Below are 13,282 nucleotides of genomic sequence, written 5' to 3' on the forward strand. Positions count from 1 at the left end.
TGATTTTGCTCAGTCAGTACGGTACGAGAGATCTTTGTCGCCAGAGGAGACCAGAAATCTCTCTCATTCAGGAAGGGGTCAACCAGGCAGTCTGGCGCCTCAAGGCCCAGACACACCAGACCAACATTGAAGAAGTAGTTGTGACGAAAGCCGGTTGTTGCATCGCCTCACATCTCCTGTGTCTAGGCCAAAAGGTTGCATTTGAACTAACCGCAATGACTAAAACCAACAGCTAGCTAACATGTACATTTTGCACTTATGTGGGAGGAAATAACTCTCCATACCAGCAGGGGACTTTAGTCAATATTCATCATTCAAAGAGGAAACCAGAAGACCTAGGACCACAGATATATAAAACGTTGTTATGACACATAAGCGAAACATAGCAGAGTTTGCCTGCCATTTTCCCACCACTCTCACTCAACACTTGGTCTTCAGTTACCTAATTCCACATGGTCTTGTTGGGAAAATATTTGTGTTTTGCCATGTTCAGATGAGATGAAGATGAAGAGTGACATTGGTCATGTGCTTGCTCTCCCCACTTCTGTTTTTTCTGCTGGTAATTCTATTGCTGATGGGATGCCTGAACATCTTTCTGTTCATGTTAGGTTTAGTGTTAGTCTAAAACACCTTCGCCCAACGTGGGGCTCGAACCCACGACCCTGAGATTAAGAGTCTCATGCTCTACCGACTTAGCTAGCCGGGCTATAATTGTTTAAAAATGGATCAAATTCCAGGGCTCAATTAACTATAATGTACTGAGAACCTTCACTCAGTTGGATTTGTGGATTAACTCCCCCAATTATTGTCTGCTGCTTTACGATCAGCTCACCTGTGTAGCACAGTCTGTGTTTTATGATTATTTTGGCTTTTCTCATGATTTTAAAGGCTTCATGTACATATTTAAGGAAAACTTGCTTCACACAGAGACAAAAGGAGAAATATCTGTATCACCAAACTAAATGAACATAACCTGCAGGTTGAGCCTGTGAAGAGGGTGGGATTTGGACATTTGGAGATGCAAAGTCCTTTTCATCAACCCTTAGGACTGACTGTAATCTGCACGGCGATGAAGTTATCATTGTCAGCTGTCAGAGGGGCAACACATTGCTTCAGTGCAGCATAGGTTAAGTGTCAGTGTAAAACACCTTCGCCCAACGTGGGGCTCGAACCCACGACCCTGAGATTAAGAGTCTCATGCTCTACCGACTGAGCTAGCCGGGCTGTAAGGGTCGAAGCAAATGGATCAAAATTTGACGCTGCATTAATTGTATTGCCTTCTGGGTCAACCCCCTGAAATATCAATGGATTTGTTTTGTTGCTGACACAGTCTGCTTCTTTACAATCAGGTCACCTGTGTAGCACAGTCAGTGTTTTACAATGAATTTGGCCATTTTCTAAAACAAAAGGAGACATATCTGCATTGTCAAACTGATTAAAGCTCTGTCAGGAGTGGGATTTGAACCCACACCTCCATTTGGAGACCAGAAGTGCCTTTCACCTAGGAAGGAGTCAATCCTTGAGTCTGGCGCCTTAGACTGGCTGGGCTGTTTTGTTAAAAAAAAATTGATCGGCCATCCTGACAACTGAACATCAAAATACAGACTGGAATTAACAAGTTACATGTAAATAGAACTTAGATTTACAGACTTATTGGAGAGTTGCATAACAATAGAAAACATATGCTTGTGGGTGAAAAAATGGATCATATTTCATGGCTGCAATAATTCTAATGGGCTGAGAATCTCACCTAGTTGGATTTCTTGATTGACACCCCAAAATATTGATTAATTATTTTTTGTTGCACTGTCTGCTACTCGATAATCAGCTCATCTGTGTAGCTCAGTCAGTGTGTTCGCCCAGAAGCTAAGCGTCATGCGGCTGCGGTGCGATCGTATGCATTTCAGAAGCTTTATAATCCAGCCTTGAACTGTGATGTCTCTTTGGACACTTTGTAAAATCAGTTCATAATGATAAACTCAACAGTGAATTTCTTCTGTGATGATTTATCCGTTTTTTCGTGTTGAAAACAGTTATTGTTGTCAGCCTCCGTTTCTTCTACTTCCACATCGGAAAGCTGCATCACAAGCACAGCTACATAGTCACTGACACACGTCGTTACCACAGCAGCACATTCAGATGGATTGGTGATGTATTGACACTCAAATTGGACCTGATCAGCAGCGAATAACAATGTGCGGACAATCTGTCTTAAAAATCTGATTGTGTGTTGCTAACAAAATGTATGATTTTTCTCTGTGCAGGCAAGAGGCGCTGCTGGCAGCCATAAGTGAGAAAGACGCCAACATCGCCCTTCTGGAGCTCTCCTCATCCAAGAAGAAGAAAACCCAGGAAGAAGTAGCAGCTCTGAAGAGGGAGAAGGACGGTCTGGTTCATCAGCTCAAACAGCAGGTAGGATTACTGCATACACACCAACACACCTACTCTCACATCCAAGTGGACACCAGGAAAACTTTTTGGTCACTTATTTCAATGAGAGGAGCAGAGACGGAGAGGGAAAAGTGTGGAGAGGGGTTTAAAAAAAGAGGGTGCACAGGTGAGGTGGCAATGACGAGGGGAGCAAAGAAAACAAGACAGGCTGAGAGAAACTGAGTCCAGATGTGACCACAGTCCTCCGACCACCATGGGTAAATTTAGGATTAACATACCCCTCCCACACTCACCACACACAAACACACACAGAGTTCAAATGCTCTACAAATCTCCGGTGACAACACTTTCATATGAATTTGTATTTATTTAAATGTTCTGTCCGCAGATACACACAAGCGAACACACACAACCTTACACGTCACTGCGCTGGTATGGATACACCTTCACAGAGCATGCACACACATACCGATATGTACACACTCACCCAAGCCAAAAACAAGGATATAAACATGACCAAATGCCTCTGTGGTTCCACACAGAGGTCTATTCACTCACTCAGAGACACACTCACACACAGTAAAGGTTCTCGTGGGGCTAGTGAATTAACCAACCCCTTAGTGGATGAGCCTACTGGGAGTTCGGTGGATTTCTTCTCCACTGGTCTCCCGTCTGTTTCTTCTCACTTTCTGTCCATTTATCTTGTTTTTGTTTTCTGCTTGATTGCCACATGAGGCATTTATTTGGTGCTCGAATTCAGAAAGCTTAGAGCGCGACAGCAGATGGTTTTTCTTGATCAGCATCTATAATTTGATTCATAATAAGGATGAAAGTCAGAGCTTCAGTGCTTAATCGTTCTCCTGCTGGCTGTAAATGTACACCAATTCATGTTTATCACATGCATGCACCTTATAAACTGAATCACAGTGTTGTTTACAGTTACTTCAGGGAAAAAAACTTCATGTACATAAAATAAAACACCACTGAGCAAATGCTGCCTCGGTTAGTTTTTAGCCACCTAAAAAGTCAGTATCTGTTTAAGTCCACACTATATTTATTTCACAGCTTTACCTTGTTATCATACAGCCATTTTCGACAGGGAGCTGAAACCAGTGCCTCAAAGCTCCCAGACTACACTGACAAAAACTGTCATTTTAGAACACAGGAGCTGCTGATCTACCGCTGCCTTCATCAGTTAGTGTGTAAGCTAAAACTGTAATATTCCATATATAGTGTACATTGAAACTGATACTGATTTTTTTAGGGGGCTAAAATAGGTTTTGCTGCAGCCCCTGTCGTACGTTGCTCAGCCTTCGTGCGAGATGTGGTTTATCAAAGATACAAGCAAAACCACACAGTACACGCCAGATAGGTCCGACTACTTTGATTACCAAAATATCTTTGAACGTTACAGTTTTGGCTAAAAGTGACGACAGAAATAAACAAGTTTGCCGATTTCACATATCTCTGCGATTCAAATCAACTGCCAGTTACCTACCCACAAGAGTTAGCGTGACGTTAGCGTGAATCGATCTATAGACCATTTCACAGGCAATGCATTCCAAAGCAGCTGCCTTGGTCCATGTTTATTTCCTCTCAGCTGACGTCCTTCATACTGCATTATATTCCACCAGGAAATACTAAAGGACCCACTTCGGCCCCGATCACACAGACTGAGTTTTGCAGGTTGCAAAACTTGAGGCGTGCTGTGTTGCTTTCAGCAAATAGTTTGTTGGGCGCAGGGAAACAGAGATCTGTGTCAGTACATGAGACCCTAAAAAAGAGGGTGGATCACAGGGAGCACCACCAGTTGGTCCAGGAGCTTCTCCTCCATGACGGACATTTAACATCAGTTTATGGGATGGTGTGTTGAACCACTGACCCACTCAGCTACACACTTTTTTTTTTTCCGGCTTACGTGCAACCAGCAGTCACACACGCACTGTTCTCCAACCACCAAACACACAATAAGCGCACCCAATATATCAAAACCAAACCAAGATTGAAGAGCTTTGTGTTCACTTTTATTTCCCTTGATTCACAAACTGTGAAACTAAACTTTAGTTCAAATAATTCTAACAGAGTTGTCATCCTCACAAACCGCTCAGATAGATAAGATGTAGCAACTCTTTTGTTGCAGAAGATTCCCAGTTATTGAAAACTGCCAAAAATCCACTTAATGGATAGAATAAGCTCAAAAGGGTTCAATATGATAGACGCAACAAGAGGGAGAAAAATCATGTGCAGGTGTGTGTGTGTGTCACAGAGTGTTTAAGAGAAAAACATGAGGTGTTGGAGAGTGACTGTGTCAAATGAAGTCATTATAACATGCATCACTCGGCTCTCTCTTCCTCCCTCATCCCTCTGTCTCTCTCTGTCCTATTTGAAGTCATTTGTGACACCTCAGGGTCTCGAAGGTGGTTACTGACAACATAGAGACTCTACTGTCTGCCGCTATGCATGTGTGTGCGAGTGTGTGAGCAGTTTTGCTCCCTTCTTGGTGTGTGTGTGTGTCTCTTGCTCTTTCTCTCTGTGGTGTCATAATTTTCAGTCTCTCAATGATGGATCACAGCCGAGACTTCCTCCATATTCCCGAGTGTGTGTGTGTGTGTGTGTGTGTAGTGTAACCATCAAGTGAGCTGAGGCTGGTGTTGTATTTTTAGCTCGCTCCTTCAGAGTGACACATGCACACACTTTGCCACTGATAACCTGACTGACAGATGGACAGAGACAGTGCTGCAGTATGAAATTATAAGTGAGTATAAATCTCTGGCTGCCATAAGGATGAGTATGACAGGTGTAAACAGATTTTTGAAGTAATAAAATGTAAACGTTATGAGTGTGCATATACACTCACTGGCCACTTTATTAGGTACACCTTGCTAGTACTGGGTTGGACCCCCTTTTTAATTTTTGGTGTCACAGCTTCAACAAGGTGCTGGAAACATTCCTCAGAGATTTTGGTCCATGTTGACATGATGACATCACATATTTGCTGCAGATTTCTCGGCTGCCCATCCATAATGAGAATCTCCCGTTCACCACATCCCAAAGGTGCTCTATTGGATTGAGATCTGGTGACTGTGGAGGCCATTGGAGTACAGTGAACTCATTGTCATGTTCAAGAAACCAGTTTGAGATGATTTGAGCTTTGTGACATGGTGCGTTATCCTGCTGGAAGTAGCCATCAGAAGATGGGTACACTGTGGTCATAAAGGGATGGACACGGTCAGCAACAATACTCAGGTAGGCTGTGGTGTTTAAACCATGCTCAGTTGGTACTAAGGGGCCCAAAGTGTGCCAAGAAAATATCCCCCACACCATTACACCACCAGCAGCCTGAACCATTGATACAAGGCAGGATGGATCCATGCTTTCATGTTGTTTACACCAAATTCTGACCCTACCATCTGAATGTTGCAGCAGAAATCCAGATTCATCAGACCAGGCAACCTTTTTCCAGTCTTCTGTTGTCCAGTTTTGGTGAGCCTGTGTGAACTGTAGCCTCAGTTTCCTGTTGTTAGCTGACAGGAGTGGCACCTGGTGTGGTCTTCTGCTGCTGTAGCCCATCTTCTTCAAGGTTGGACGTGTTGTTGGTTCAGAGATGGTCTTCTGCAGACCTTGGTTGTAACCAGTGCTTATCTGAGTTACTGTTGCCTTTCTATCATCTTGAACCAGTCTGGCCATTCTCCTCTGACCTCTGGCATCAACAAGGCATTTTCACCCAGAGAACTGCCACTCACTGGATGTTTTCTCTTTGTCAGACCATCCTCTGTAAACCCTAGAGATGGTTGTGTGTGAAAATCCCAGTATATCACCAGCCCGTCTGGCTCCAACAACCATGCCATGCTTAAAGTCACTTAAATCACCTTTCACGAATCAGCACCTTTCAGTTTTTGGGTACTGCAGCGCCAACAGGTGGTTTGGCAGCACCTGAACTTGCAGCAATGCCTGTGTGATGGGCAATCCACACCGCATTTTTAAGTTTCTCCATAGTGTTTGTCCATAGCGACAACCATCACTCACCAGTTGATCAGAGGTCAGAGTCAGTGGTTTTTGAACGGATGAACGTATTGCTAGTGCTTAAACGCCGCTGACATCTCACGTCTGGTCTGAATTTGGGTTCGTAACACCACTTTAACCTTTGCTGCACAGCTACAGGTCCTGCTCTGGATCAGGTTAAATCCATAGGATCAGCTCAAAGTGTGTAATCAGCCTGAGTGATTATAATTCAGTTTACGGGGGAGGGAAAGGTCATTTCTTGCAGGTATTAAAGAGAACAGAGGGTTATTTGAATTAACAGTGAAAGTAGTCTTAAGGTTGCTTGTAGGGCGCTGTAGTTCTAGACATACAGACTTTCTTTGCCCGTGTCTTTCTCATGACACAGCAAAATTAACCACATTTAGTCAAAAGACACAGAGAAAGGATACAACAGAGATAATTGCATGAACAGTTCTTACACTTCATACATAAAACACACCTGTGTGTGTTAAAGAATATATGTGTGTCCCTGAGAGTGCCTCCTGTGTTTCGCCCTCTGACCCCAAGCTGCAGTGAAGGCAGGAGGCTGTAGATCAAGGTGACCTCAGCTCTCCTCACTCTTCTCTTCCTATCTTTCTCACAGTCTCCTTCCTCCTCTTCGCTTTTATTTTCTTTCAGCAGTATGGCAGAGAGAGACTAAAACCCTGAGACAAAGACACAGAGAGAGGGAAGTTGTGGTTGAGAGTGTGTGAAAGCACAGAGACGAAGGAGCGATTGTGAATATACCACCATCTGCTCCTGCATGTGGTTAACATTTACAGGTGGTGTATGTGTGGCCGTGGCCTTGGCCATTGTTCCACACCTGTGTGGCTGAGGCTTGGCTCTAATATGGGTGTTTTTTAAGGCTTTGGCTGTTCGTACGAGTGGCTTTGGACAGCTCTGTCAGATGATGGTTTGGTATTTTCCAAATTCCTGGTTAGGTGTTATTTTTTTACCAAACCCACAAGAGTCTTAAATGATATTGCAGAAACACAAAAAAACTTTGTGGTGGAGGAACTCTCAGCCACTTTAAATCTCTGAAACTTCGAATCCTGTGAACAGTTGAATGTGTTAATTATCGATTCATGTGACCCACATAGTTACACGTTATATGTATGTGCGTGACAATTGAAATGCCATTGAAATACCTCAGTTTTGTAGTGTTTCTCTTTTAGATTCATGGAGATTTTATTCATTTGTCTCTCTCTTAACACACTTAACTGTGCGGCATTATTTGTTTATGATTATCACACCGTCTCCTGTTACTGTTAAAGTGAAAAAATGTGCTTCTAATCTAATTCATTACTCCGTAGAGACTTATCAGGATGAATAATTCCCCCCAGTGCTTAAGTCAGTCACTCTCCATTGTCATTTGTAATTTTCCACTTATCAACAACTTCTTCTCCTTGTCAGAGGAGTGGCGGGGAAAACTAATCTAATTTTTTTATCACGATGAAATAGTTCTTGTCCAACCATGACTCAGCAGCTTTTCATTACTGATAATTGCACAGATATCAACAAAGGTTCCTCTTTCACCACCGCAGGGAAAGACGAAACAATAATCTAATCTAATATTCCCCAGAGCCTTATCACGATGAAATAATTTTCTTCCAAGCATGACTCAGCAGTTTTTTCCCCCTCGCTTCACTCGGTGTTCATTTGTTTCTCATTCTGTCCGTTGTCAGCGGGTTACAGCAGAGCCGCAGGAAGGATAGATAGAGGGGGGAAGAAGAAGAGGAGGAGTGAAATAATGGTGTGATGATTAGATTAAGTGAGAAAGAGAGAGTTGGCACAGAAACAAGTGAGCTGAGGTCAGCATTCCTGACAAGAGAAAAGGGGAAAATGTAAAGAAAGGCCAGTGAGGCAAATGAGAGAGGAGGATAGGAGGATGCGGCAGGCAGTGGGTTAATTTCTTCCTTTCCTTCAGTTCTCTTTGTTCTACTCTCCCCTTTCTTTTCTCCTCACCTTTGCTCAGTCTGCTCCGTCCTTATGCCACTTCCCTCCTTGCTCACCCCATCTTCCTTTCCTGTCCTGTATTATTTCCTCCACCTCCTCCTCTTTGTCTTCACACACAGGGTTTTGGGGTTTTAGTGCTTTTGGTTCAACAGTGCTAAAGATGGATGGATGGATGGAGGACAGACGAGACAATAGGGAAAGATAGAGGAAGAGAACGTTAAGGTCCGCACCAGAAAAGGACAAAGTGAAATTCATTTGTACTTAGGGTGCCTTCAGACCTAGAGTTCGGTTGCTTTGGTCCGAATCAGGGACTAATTTGGTTCGTGTTCTTATGGCAGCATTTACAAGCCGACCAGATCAAATGCATTGTGTGAGAAAGCTGCTCTTGATTGGTCAGAATTTCCATGTGGGAAAAATCCAGGAAGTAAACAAATGTTGAAGAAGAGTACACTGGCAAGATAAATTTGACACTTTCTAATGTCACAGTGGAGGAACAACTACGCAGGCTAATTTTAGCGCTGGTCATCGTGGACTATATTGCTGTCATTGTTCATTTTAGTCAAACCATACAGTTTGAAAACGAGGCGCGGCTCCAACTAGAAAACAATGTTTTGATGCATTGGATGTGCTGAATGTGCATATTAAGGCATTGAACGGAACCAAACAGGGCAGGTGTGAAGGCACCCTTATTTTCTTCTAGAGGCTTATGCCGCTAACACCAGAACATGCTAGTGCTGGTCAGTCACAATATCTCCCATATCTTCTTTCTATTTTTCTGTACTGTATCAGTTATTTCCCCCTGGTATTTTTGCCTTGTTTCCACCAAGCAGTCCAGTTCAGCTCAGTATAGATCGTTACAGATGGTTCCAAGAGAACTTTTATATTCCCTCCTATTTTTTCGTCACCCCTCTGTTGACGTGCCAAGCACACTGATCTGATACCAAAAGATGGAGCTAGAAACACTGCAGTCCTACAGTGGACTTTACCCACTGTTCCTACAATGGCAAGTTTACATTTGCAAGTCAGCTATAACTTTAAGATAAAAGGATGTTTTGCTGCCTTTCCATCTTCATTAGTTAACAGTTAGCAGCTGTAGACTGAGAAAAGAATGTAATTCACCATGCTTCCAAAAGCTTCCAGCTATGGTTGGTGAAAAGGAATTACAGTTAGTCCTATTTGGAGCAGTGATGCGGCTGTGGCCATCTGGTAACAACCACGCCGACATTTAGTGAGTGAGTGCTGTCTGTGGAGGAAATGCAAAACAGATCTAGGGCTTGGGTACATGTCTGTATGGGTTACAAACAGGTCTAAGAGTACAATACCCAAAGTGTTTGGTGGAAATTGTGTTTTTGTTCTCAGGATTGTCCATCATTTAATTCAAGGAGTTTCCTTGATGAGTTAATGACCTTGCTAAAAGCTCCTTAACTGTCCTTAGTAAGCTCGTTAGCTTGGTCACTGCAAGAACAATAAGTTCACACAGTTTGCTGAAAACACATATTCGTACTATCAACTCATGTCACATAACTGTGTGCTGTTTATACTCCCAACAAAGGAGGTTAAATAAAAGTGGATGATAATACACCGCTAACAAGTTATAGTAGCTCTGTGTTCCCCCACAAGTCACTATTATGCTGCATTCACACTACGAGCGTGGAAGTGTTGCTCAAGCACTCATTGCCGTAGCTACTTCGTGAAAGGCTTATGTGTCTGCTTCTTGCCCCAAAGCACCTCAACTGAATGTCGTCTTAAGTTTGTATTTGGTTATAAAAAATTTTATGCTTATAATCAATGTGTGAGCCCCATTTTAACGTCACCCACAGTACCATAGTTAAAAAAACATGATCAGCTGACTTCACTCATTGGAGTGCTGAAAAAAGTTGAGGCCAACTCAACTTTTATTTGTAGCATGTCACGCCCATCAACAGTGTCAGGCATCAGTTTGTAGCTTTATGTTACTGGCCTCCATTGAAAATGACATGCTCGTCATGTGAATGCAGCATTAGAATGGCTTGCTACTGGTTAGCAACACAAGTTTTCTAGTTATAGTTGAACTTGAGCAGAAACATTTACATTCTAATCTAATCTGGACAGTTTTAACATAGGATTTGCCATTTAAATGCTGCTGTAACCAGGTCTTAAGGTTTGGATATGAGGATTTTTTAAAGATTTTGCTCAGATATTGAGAATATTGTTGAGACCAGTGCAAAGTAGAAAGAGCAAAAACAACAAAGAGGGGCAAATGAGGAGAAAACTCGTGGTCAAATATTTGGACAAAATTCCCGAAAGAGACAAAAGAAAGCAGTGAACAAGATGGAAAAATGAGAAGAGAAGAAAGGCAAAGATATGGAAATGAGGGCATGTTGCAGAGATGAGGGTGGAAAAGAGTGGGAGAGAGAATTAGTCACGGGTACAAGGGCATGTTAAGGAGCTCAAAAGTCAAGAGGGAGAGAAAGCCAGTGAGAGAGGAAAAATATAAAGTCCTCTGTCTATAGAGGAGAGAAAGAGACTTATAAAAAGAGCTCAGATCATTAAAGAAAGAGGCACAAAGGAGCAGAGTGTTAGGTACATTTTGTAACAGGACGGAGAGACTTAATCATAGAAAGTACTGTGTATGAGAGAGCAGAGAGATAAAGACAGGAAGAGGAAAAAGGGAGGAACTCTGCGGGATTATTTAGATTGAGAAAGCTCTGAAATGAGAAAGAAAGCGGACAAAGACAAATACAGAGTGTTTGCAGAAGGGTAGGGAGATTTGGCTGTTGAAAAGCCACAAGAGATCAGAGATCAAGCAGCCTCTCGATACAGCTTATCCTCTTCAACTAAACTCTGCCATAACTCACCCCTCCTTTGTTGTTCTTCCATTCCCCATTCACAAGATTGTAGCTTTAGTAGTAATAAAAAGGGCACAAGAAGGAGGTGCATGAGACTGATAATCTCAGGGGTGGGGGTTTGTACCCTGGGGTATACCCTGTACCGGGTAGTATTAGACACCTACCCTAAACTTTGCTTTCAGTGTAGTCCGGCTAGCTCAACTAAATTAGATGATTCTTAACTGTTAAGGCATAATAGTCCACTCTTGGTAGGTTGTGAGGAAAGTCAACCCAGAAATACAACCTGATACCCTTCCGAGAGTTCTCGGCCCATGAGAGTTCATGCAGCCTGGAAATTTGATCCATTTGCCTGGTGTCTACAGCCCGGCTAGCTCAGTCGGTAGAGCATGAGACTCTTAATCTCAGGGTCGTGGGTTCGAGCCCCATGTTGGGCGATGGTGTTTTAAACTCTGAACTTGAAGGACAGCTGAGATGAGTGTGTTACACTATCATGGGTATATTACAGACTCTACAGAGAGGTGTCATCGCATCGCATTGCATCGCATCACATCACTTTCCCTCAGATATATTGGATTTGTGATGGATGAACACAGACACGCTCGAGTATGTTGTCTGCCACATAAACCCAGGACGTTTGTGTTTGGTGCCAAAATACACACTGCTATAAGTTGATCTGAACCAGTTTGCCCCCTAGCGCCATGTATTGGTTGTGTCTATGCCAACATAAAGGATGCGTAGAAGTATGAGGGTTACAATATTTGAAACAGACATATCTATTTTCACACCTAACAGAAGTATAAATGTGCCTTAACTCTGTAAACCTGTGAATTCTGTTTACATGTAACTTGTGAAGTCCAGACTGACTTTCAGTTGTCAGGATGGCCGAGTGGTCTAAGGCGCCAGACTCAAGGATTGACTCCTTCCTCAGTGAGAGGGACTTCTGGTCTCCAAATGGAGGCGTGGGTTCAAATCCCACTCCTGACATAGATTTTACCTGCAGGTTTCATATCTTTAGTTTGGTGATACACATATCTTGTACCATACACATGTATGTATCTGGGAGCTGACCCAGAAACCCAACTGGATGAGCATTCGTCACCAATTACAATTAATGTGGCATGGAAACTTCATGAATTTTTTACTTGGTTTAGCCCGGCTAGCTCAATCGGTAAAGCATGAGACTCATGGGTAGTGGGTTTGAGCCCCACTTTGGGTGAAGAGGTTCTAGACTTACACTTAACCTTATATAAACATATTACAGTCTACCACATACTGAGGACTTGAAATGTAAGTGTTCAAGCATCAAGTCACCTTCCCATGCATGTGTTGGACAAATAATCCTCTGAAAGCTAATAATGATAGCACTAATAGGTATATTGCCCAGCAGAGTAAGTTGGGAGACTCAAGGGCTCACGAAAGGGACCTCTGCTCTCCAGATGGATGTGTAGGTTCAAATCCCACCCTTGACACAGTCCTGAAGTTTGATGATGCACATATTTCTCCATTTGTGTGAACAAGACATAACAAGACTTAACCTGACATTGACACATTCTAGTCTCCTCTGTACTGACGACTTTACATATATGTGCTTTTCATTTTTTCTTTTGGTGCTGACACAGTCTGGTACAGTACTTGAAAACCAGCTTGCCTGTGCAGCTCAGTCGGTATTTTACGGTCAATTTAGCCATTTTATATGTTCATGAAGTTGTAGGCTTCATGTACATATTCAACATAATCAACATACTCAGTCGGTAGAGCATGAGACTCTTAATCTCAGGGTCGTGGGTTCGAGCCCCACGTTGGGCGAAGGTGTTTTAAACCCAAACTACATCTGTGGCTGTGGTCTGCACTGCGTGCCTAAAGTGTTGATGTGTTGAACACGTAACTGCAATGTGTCGCCCCTCCAAAACCTGACAATAACAGCTTCATCACTGAAACTTAAGGGTTGACGAAAGGGACATTTACTGACCAAATGGTGACATGCGTTCAAATCCCATTCCCCACACTTAACCTTACGTGAAAAAGTTAGAGAAGAGAGGATTTCAAAGAGAGATGTTCAGTCATTCATTCAATTCCCAATAAATGTG

General features: G+C 42.8%; 1 protein-coding gene and 4 non-coding genes across 8 annotated transcripts in view; 3 read left to right on the plus strand and 2 right to left on the minus strand.

The window, feature by feature from the left end:
• Positions 1-13,282, plus strand: part of LOC125882781 (ELKS/Rab6-interacting/CAST family member 1-like) — a 215,688-nt gene that overhangs the window by 149,256 nt on the left and 53,150 nt on the right. For all 4 annotated transcript variants that reach the window (XR_007448411.1, XR_007448412.1, XM_049566635.1 and 1 more), the window contains one exon: positions 2,265-2,412. Coding sequence is in view for 2 of the 4 variants with exons in the window: in XM_049566635.1 (XP_049422592.1) it covers positions 2,265-2,412 (148 nt within the window). In the remaining 2 variants the exon portion in view is untranslated. The remainder of the gene's footprint in view (positions 1-2,264; positions 2,413-13,282) is intronic.
• Positions 634-706, minus strand: trnak-cuu (transfer RNA lysine (anticodon CUU)). The gene has a single exon. It is a non-coding gene; the product is annotated as a tRNA-Lys (tRNA).
• Positions 1,152-1,224, minus strand: trnak-cuu (transfer RNA lysine (anticodon CUU)). The gene has a single exon. It is a non-coding gene; the product is annotated as a tRNA-Lys (tRNA).
• On the plus strand, positions 11,557-11,629 carry trnak-cuu (transfer RNA lysine (anticodon CUU)). The gene has a single exon. It is a non-coding gene; the product is annotated as a tRNA-Lys (tRNA).
• On the plus strand, positions 12,068-12,179 carry trnal-caa (transfer RNA leucine (anticodon CAA)). The gene is made up of 2 exons: positions 12,068-12,105; positions 12,134-12,179. It is a non-coding gene; the product is annotated as a tRNA-Leu (tRNA).

The sequence above is a fragment of the Epinephelus fuscoguttatus genome, linkage group LG22 (genome assembly GCF_011397635.1).
Source record: "Epinephelus fuscoguttatus linkage group LG22, E.fuscoguttatus.final_Chr_v1".
Classification (NCBI taxonomy): domain Eukaryota; kingdom Metazoa; phylum Chordata; class Actinopteri; order Perciformes; family Serranidae; genus Epinephelus; species Epinephelus fuscoguttatus.